At 45.3% G+C, this 8,525-nt stretch overlaps 1 protein-coding gene across 1 annotated transcript in view; it reads right to left on the reverse strand.

Moving 5' to 3' along the window:
* IFRD2 (interferon related developmental regulator 2) overlaps nt 1-8,496 on the reverse strand; it is a 26,561-nt gene extending 18,065 nt beyond the window's left edge. Inside the window, exon 1 of the mRNA XM_007451794.1 lies at nt 8,273-8,496. Within this exon, the coding sequence (XP_007451856.1) occupies nt 8,273-8,330 (58 nt within the window). The 5' untranslated portion in view covers nt 8,331-8,496. The remainder of the gene's footprint in view (nt 1-8,272) is intronic.
* Nucleotides 8,497-8,525: the final 29 nt, after the last annotated feature.

Here is an 8,525-nt window from a genome sequence, read left to right on the forward strand (position 1 = left end):
AAAAAAAAAAAGCAAGCAAGCTAGAGTAGCAATACTCATATCAGATCAAATAGGCTTTAAAATAAAGAATGTTACAAGAGACAAGGAAGGACACTACATAATGATCAAGGGATCAATCCAAGAAGAAGGTATAACAATTATAAATATATATGCACCCAATACATATGCACCAACATATATATGCACCTCAATACATAAGGCAACTGCTCACAGCTATAAAAGAGGAAATGGACAGTAACACAATAATACTGGGGGACTTTTAACACCTCACTTACACCAATGGACAGATCATCCAAAATGAAAATAAATAAGGAAACAGAAGATTTAAATGACACAACAGATCAGATAGAATTGATATTTATAGGACATTCCATCCAAAAACAGCAGATTACACTTTCTTCTCAAGTGTGCACGGAACATTCTCCAGGATATATCACATCTTGGGTCACAAATCAAGCCTCAGTAAATTTAAGAAAACTGAAATCATATCAAGCATCTTTTCTGACCACAACACTATGAGATTAGAAATGAATTACAGGGAGAAAAACGTAAAAAACACAAACACGTGAAGTCTAAACAATACGTTACTAAATAACCAAGAGATCACTGAAGAAATCAAAAAGTACCTAGAGACAAACGACAATGAAAACACGATGATCCAAAACCTATGGGATGCAGCAAAAGCAGTTCTAAGAGGGAAGTTTATAACTATACAAGCCTACCTCAAGAAACAAGAAAAATCTCAAATAAACAATCTAACCTTACACCTAAAGGAACTAGAGAAATAACAAACAAAACCCAAAGTTAGCAGAAGGAAAAAAATCATAAAGCTCAGAGCAGAAGTACATGAAATTGAAACAAAGAAAACAATAGCAAAGATCAATAAAACTAAAAGCTGGTTCTTTGAGAAGATAAACAAAATTGATAAACAATTAGCCAGACTCATCAAGAATAAGAGGGAGAGGACTCAAATCAATAAAATTAGAAATGAAAAAGGAGAAGTTACAACAGACACCACAGAAATACAAAGCATCCTAAGAGACTACTACAAGCAACTCTATGCCAATAAAATGGACAACCTGGAAGAAATGGACAAATTCTTAGAAAGGTATAACCTTCCAAGACTGAACCAGGAAGAAATAGAAAATATGAACAGACCAATCACAAGTAATGAAATTGAAACTGTGATTAAAAATCGTACAACAGAAAAAAAAAAATCTTCCAACAGGGGCTTCCCTGGTGGCCCAGTGGTTCAGAGTCTGCCTGCCAATGCAGGGGACACGGGTTCAAGCCCTGGTCTGGGAGGATCCAACATGCCGCGGAGCAACTGGGCCCGTGAGCCACAACTACTGAGCCTGCGTGTCTGCAGCCTGTGCTCCGCAACGAGAGGCCACGACAGTGAGAAGCCCACGCACTGCGATGAAGAGTGGCCCCCACTCACCGCAACTGGAGAAAGCCCTCGCACAGAAACTAAGACCCAACACAGCCAAAAATAATAAATTAATTAATTAATTAAAAAAAGCTGACGCAGCCACAGATAAAATAAAAATAAATTAAAGAAAAAAAATCTTCCAACAAACAAAAGTGCAGGACCAGATGCCTTCACAGGTGAATTCTATCAAGCATTTAGAGAAGAGCTAACACCCATCCTTCTCAAACTCTTCCAAAAAATTGCGGAGGAAGGAACACTCCCAAACTCATTCTATGAGGCCACCGTCACCCTGATACCAAAACCAGACAAAGATACTACAAAAAAAGAAAATTACAGACCAATATCATTGATGAATACAGATGCAAAAATCCTCAACAAAATACTAGCAAACAGAATCCAACAACACATTAAAGGAATCATACACCACGATCAAGTGGGATTTAGCCCAGGGATGCAAGGATTCTTCAATATACGCAAATCAATCAATGTGATACACCACATTAACAAACTGAAGAATAAAAACCATATGATCATCTAAATAGATGCAGAAAAAGCTTTTGACAAAATTCAACACCGGTTTATGATAAAAACTCTCCAGAAAGTGGGCATACAGGGAACCTACTGTATACAGTAGGTTCTCTGTATACAGAGAACTCTACTCAATATTCTGTGATAACCTATCTGAGAAAAGAATCTGAAAAAGAATGAATATATGTATATGTGTAACTAAATCACTTTGCTGTACACCTGAAACACAACATCGTAAATCAACTATACTCCAGTATAAAATTTTGTAACGTAAAACAAACTCCCAAAAAACTCTCACTTTTCAAATAGCTCTTTGTTGCTATGTTATATTATTGTAAAGGTTAATTAAGTTATTAAAAAGATATTCTAAGCTTGTTTCTAAAGCTGATCACTGTAATCTATCCTTGGATGAAAATCAGATGCCCATAATGTATAACCAGGGTATTATACATACAAGGAAAAAAAAATCATTTAGAGCTTCCCTGGTGGCACAGTGGTTAAGAATCCGCCTGCCAATGCAGGGGACACGGGTTCAAGCCCTGGTCTGGGAAGATCCCACATGCCGCAGAGCAACTAAGCCCGTACGCCACAACTACTGAGCCAGCGCTCTACAGCCTGCGAGCCACAACTACGGAAGCCCGTGTGCCTAGAGCCTGTGCTCTGCAACAAGAGAAGCCACCGCAATGGAAGTCTGCACACCAAAGTGAAGAGTAGCCCCCGCTTTCTGCAACCAGAGAAAAGCCTGCGCGCAACAACGCTGGCAAAAATAAAATCAATAAAATAATTTGTTAAAAAAAATCATTTAAAAGAATGTGTCCAACTCAGATAAAAGGCCTCTTATCAGGTATTCTTAAGTAGATCAGGCACAAAGAAACTGAAGGGAATCAACTTCCAAGAATTAAGGTACTTTTACCCTAATTACTAAAAGTGCCCAACGGAGGACTTCCTGAGCCCTGATGTCAGTCTTCCCCTCCTCCGACCCTTACAAGTGCTGACCATTTATTTCCAGTTTGCAGCAAGACGGTTCACCACTGGGACACCTTCTGTACTACTCCTTTGTGGCAATTTCTCTGGCATTAACACCTCATTGGGAGACTACTTTAGAAGAGAGAACATCTAGGGACTTCCCTGGTATTCCAGTGGTTGGGACTCCGTGCTCCCAATGCAGGGCGCCCAGGTTCGATCCTTGGTCAGGGAACTAGATCCCACATGCCGCAACTAAAGATCCCGAATGCAGCAATGAAGATCCCACGTGCAGCAACAAAGACCTGATGCAGCCAAATAAGTAAATAAATATTTAAAAAAAAGAAGAGATAACATCTAAAGTTGTAAATCTTGATTAAATTGCACGGTGGATTTTGACAGGGAAACGAAACTTTTAGATAGCTAACCATTGCTCCAGTGGAAGCTGCTGTGTGCTTGGAAATGGCTGCTCCAACAAGGGCTATCTTACAGGCAGGATCCATTCCTCTAGCGGAGACTATTATCCCAGGGAAAAATGCACCCAAGGGTAAGGAGAGACCTCCCATATATTCAGGAGCTCCTCTGTACTCCGAGTTACCCAAGGGGCCCATTTTCATCCCAGCTAGCACCCGCAGAGGTGTAAGTTACTAACCAACTGCCTCCAGGGTTCAGCCTCTAAGAGAAATTTATAATAAAAATCAAGAAACAATAAGAGGGCTTCCGTGGTGGCGCAGTGGTTGAGAATCCGCCTGCCAATGCAGGGGACATGTGTTCGAGCCCTGGTCTGGGAAGATCCCACATGCCACGGAGTGACTAAGCCTGTGTGCCACAGCTACTGAGCCTGCGCTCTAGAGCCCACAAGCCACAACTACTGAGACTATGTGCCACAACTACTGAAGCCTGTGAGCCTAGAGCCCATGCTCTGCAACAAGAGAAGCCACCTCAATGAGAAGCCCGCACACTGCAACGAAAGGGTAGCCCCCGCTCGCTGCAACTACAGAAAGCCCACATGCAGCAACGAAAATCCAATGCAGCCAAAAATAAATAAATTAAAATAAATAAAATTTTTAAAAAAAGAAACAATAAGAGTTCATGTGCTTTTTTTCAATGTCCGATTTAAGTCTGGCAGAAGTTGTAAAGTTTTGCTGAGGATTCTAAGCTTTCCACAAAGAAGTTTATTTGGTTAATGATCTCACTAGGGGGGGATTTACAAATCTTATCCAACTGCTGCACCCCAGAGAAAGAACAGCATATAATACTGGCAGCCTGAGACCAACAGGGCCACACAGTGTACCGCTTGCAGAACAAAGCTGTCCCCGAGGCAGACCCACAGTGGAATTACTAAATGAATTCTATTCATAGGGATAGATGGGACCATATGATTAATTGTTTAATAAAGGCTATAAAATTTTTTTCAGTAAAACCTGTCAATTACAAAGAAGTAAAAAAAGTCCAACAGGAATTAAACGAAAATCTGACAGTATTTCAAGAAAGGTTAATAGAAACTTTTAAAAAGTATATGAATGTGGATCCCTCCTCTCGGGAGGGACAGGCCCTTTTGGCTATGCATTTCATAGCCCAGTCTGCCCCAGACATCAGGCACAAAATTCAAAAAGCAATGGCCGGACTTCCCTGGTGGCACAGTGGTTAAGAATCCATCTGACAATGCAGGGGACATGGGTTTGATCTCTGGTCCAGGAAGATCCCACATGCCGTGGAGCAACTAAAGCCCCTGCGCCACGACTACTGAGCCTGCGCTCTAGAGCACATGAGCTACAACTACTGAAGCCCGCACACAACTACTGAAGCGCCGCGCACCTAAAGCCCGTGCTCCGCAACAAGAGAAACCACTGAAATGAGAAGTGTGTGCACCACAATGAAGAGTAGCCCCCACTCTCTGCAACTAGAGAAAGCCCGCGTGCAGCAACGAAGACCCAACGCAGCCAAATAAACATACATTTTTTAAATAAATAAATAAATAAATAAATAAATATGTGGTAAAAAGCAATGGCCGGTCCTCAGACACCTATAAGCGACTTGCTCCAATTGGCTTATTCAGTTTTCAATAATAGGAATATAACCTAAAAGATTAAATGCACCCAAAGAAATATACAAAAGGCCCAAACGATGGCAGTAACTTGGTCCTCTGAAAAACCACTAAAGGGGAGGCTGGGCTTTCTGGGCCAATCTGGCCATGGTAAACCACAGGGCCCGTGGGTACCGAGACAAAACCAGTGTACCCTACATGGACAAGGGGGCACTGAAGGAAAGACTGTCATCAATGTACCCTTTGCAAACAGCCAGGGCACTGGCAGACGGAATGCCCCAGATGCCAGAAAGCGACAGGGATACCTCGGCCTTTGATGGTTTTGCAATTGAAAGACTGAGGGGGGTCCAAGTCCAAAAGGGGATCCACCTAGAGATACTATCTACATAACTAGTGTAGAGCCTCAAACTTCAGGTGGTAATTGACGTGGTGAGCCACTTGCTAAAATTTCTCATAAACACCAGTGCAACCCTTTCAGTCTTAACCCAAGACTGAAAGCCTTAACAACCATAGGAAATATGTAATGGGAGTGTCAAGAAAGAGACAGGGGCACACTTCCCTGGAACCCCTTTTGTGCAATATCAATGGCTGGTCGTTTTTACATTCTTTTTTGTTTGTGCCTGATTGTCCTCTCTCTTTAATGGAAGGGACTTATAACTAGATTAGGGTACACTCTGTTTCTCGAGGGACAAGGAAGCCACCCTTATCACTAAATGATAATAACCAAAAAAAAAAGAAAAACAGTAAATCTACAACTAAAATAAAAGTCTCAGGCTTCCCTGGTGGCACAGGGGTTGAGAGTCCGCCTGCCGATGCAAGGAACACCGGTTCGTGCCCCGGTCCGGAAGGATCCCACATGCCGCGGAGCGGCTGGGCCCGTGAGCCATGGCCGCTGAGCCTGCACGTCCAGAGCCTGTGCTCCGCAATGGGAGAGGCCACAACAGTGAGAGGCCCAAAAAAAAAAAAAAAAAAAGTCTCAATAACCCCTAAGTATAAAACATTAAGGTTCTGGGCCTAGCCAAAAGCAAATAGATTGAGGCCTCAAGTAACTGCCTTCCCGATTTGTAAAATGTTTTGAAAAAATGGTTTGTGTCTCCAAGACTGTGGCTACAATCTCTTTTAATAACTCTTCTAATGCTTATTGCTGTATTTCTTTCTTTTTTTCTTAAATAAACTTATTTATTTTATGTATTTATATTTTTGGCTGCGTTGGATCTTCGTTGCTGCACATGGGCTTTCTCTAGTTGCAGAGAGTGGGGGCTACTCTTCATTGTGGTGCACAGGCTTCTCATTGTGGTGGCTTCTCTTGTTGCGGAGCACGGGCTCTAGGCGTGTGGGCTTCAGTAGTTGTGGTGCACGGGCTTAGTTGCTCCTTGGCATGTGGGATCTTCCCAGACCAGGAATTGAACCTGTGATCCCTGCCTTGGCAGGCGGATTCTTAACCACTGCACCACCAAGGAAGTCCCTGCTGTATTTCTTTCAATTTGTATCTTTTATAAACTCATCCTCCGATGCTTAACGTCCACAAGGGCTAAAAGAATAATGCTGATGGGCTTCCCTGGTGGCGCAGTGGTTGGGAGTCCGCCTGCCGATGCAGGGGACACGGGTTCGTGCCCCGGTCCGGGAGGATCCCACATGTCGCGGAGCGGCTGGGCCCGTGAGCCATGGCCACTGAGCCTGCGCCTCCAGATCCTGTGCTCCACAATGGGAGAGGTCACAGCAGTGACAGGCCCGAGTACCATACAAAAAAAAAAAAGAAGAATGCTAACAAGAGGGGCATTGGCTTCTGGTTCTTCTAACAGAGAAGGGATAGTCAGCCAGGTGTTTTACTTCTTCCCCAGGCAGGCCTACATTCCATCTCAGCAGAAGTAGTTAATGATAGGTTGTCACCCCTTACCCCCCTTTAAGCATAAAGGGTAAACACCTGGAGGGAGGAATGATACGGACAGAGTAAAAGGACAAAGTAGGTGATTAAACAGTTAATCCCAGTAAGTGGTTATAAGTAAAGAAAAAAGTATGGGAGACCCCTGTAAGTTAATGGTCACTCAAGAAAGCAGGTTTGCTTAACCACAAAACCATGCAACAGAAGCATGAGACATGCCACAAAACAACAAAACAATGGTGGAATGAGACCCACATCCTGCCCAGTGAGCTCAGGTTAATGATTCCTAGGACATACGTGCACTGAAAACAAACATATAAGGAAACGGTGACATTATACTAAAACTTGAAATGATTTATCATATGTTAGTGTATGTTACCGCCTTTTTGCTCATTTCCATTGCGCCATGACAGTCCTGGTTTGACCATGTAGGAACAAGAAAACTCCCCACCGACTTGGAAAAGGAATTGATGATGGAAGCTTGATGTCTCCTCAATAATGAGCAAGAAGGTGGTCTTCTCACCCTCCCCATTCTTCCTTTGATTATAAAACTATAGCTCACCATGTTCTCCAGATGGCACCCTCTCACCCACCCCCCTGTAAGCCTCTCAAGTGTCCTACTCTAATAAGTCACTTCTTATCTATCACTTTGCCTCTCCCTGAATTCTTTCTGCTCTAACGAACGGGAGCTACTCGGGCCACGCACACCCCACCCCCAATGCATTTCTGCGGTTTCATCAGTAGATTGGCTTTACTGCTGGGGCAAGCAGACCCACGTTTGGTTCAGTAACACCCTCACCCAAGCCCCACTGAAGTGGCGGCCAGGTCTGAGCTGTGTCTAAGAGGCACCCCATCCCTACAGAGTAAACATATGTGTTTACTGCACCAGGACATGCTCCTCTGGTCGACCTGATAAGCGACTCTCTGGACTGCCTCTGGCTCCTGGGCGCTCATCAACCTTCTAGGTCCAGGTAGTCAAGGCCCAAATTTTGTAGCTTCCCCATCATCCCCTCTCTCAGTTCTCCGGGATAGCCCAGGCCTCCGGCCAACTTCCTAGTTCAGTCCAGGCAAGGATCAGGGCTTGGGGAGGGGGCTGGCTTCCTGCTCCGTCTGGCCTGTTTGTCCATCACAACAGACAACTTGGGTAGAGAGGCAATGAGGAAACCAACCAAGGCCGGGATGTGCGGACCAGGTGCGGGCGGGGAGCGAGGACTCCGAGCAAGCGGTCGGCGCACTCAAGTTAGGCGCACACGTGTCCGCAGACTCCTTGGGCATGTGCAGGTCACGGGGAGAGTTGCGGGTGGCACCAGACTGGTCGAGGCAGGAGTCTCTACCCCAGGACTCTTAAGGACACCGACGGGAACCCACACAGGGCCCCAGCTCAACGTTCCTCAGTTGCCCAGAGCCCCCCCCCACTTACCTCCTCCGCTGCGCTGGCCGCCTCTGCGCAGCGCGCTGCCTTTTCGGGCGCGGGGCATGCCGGGAATCGGGCGCGGCGGGGCGCGGGGTCAGGGACCCGGCGGGCGGGGGCTCCAGACCAGCGAGTCGCCGGCCAATGCGCAGAGTTGAGACTTGGGCAGACGACGGGAGCCACACGCCGCGCGCACCACCATCTTCGCTAGGCGCCCCGCCCTGCTGCACGTGTCGAAGCGGCCCGCCCTGCTAACTGGGGG

This window comes from Lipotes vexillifer, unplaced genomic scaffold (assembly GCF_000442215.2).
Source record: "Lipotes vexillifer unplaced genomic scaffold, Lipotes_vexillifer_v1.1 scaffold500, whole genome shotgun sequence".
Taxonomy (NCBI): domain Eukaryota; kingdom Metazoa; phylum Chordata; class Mammalia; order Artiodactyla; family Lipotidae; genus Lipotes; species Lipotes vexillifer.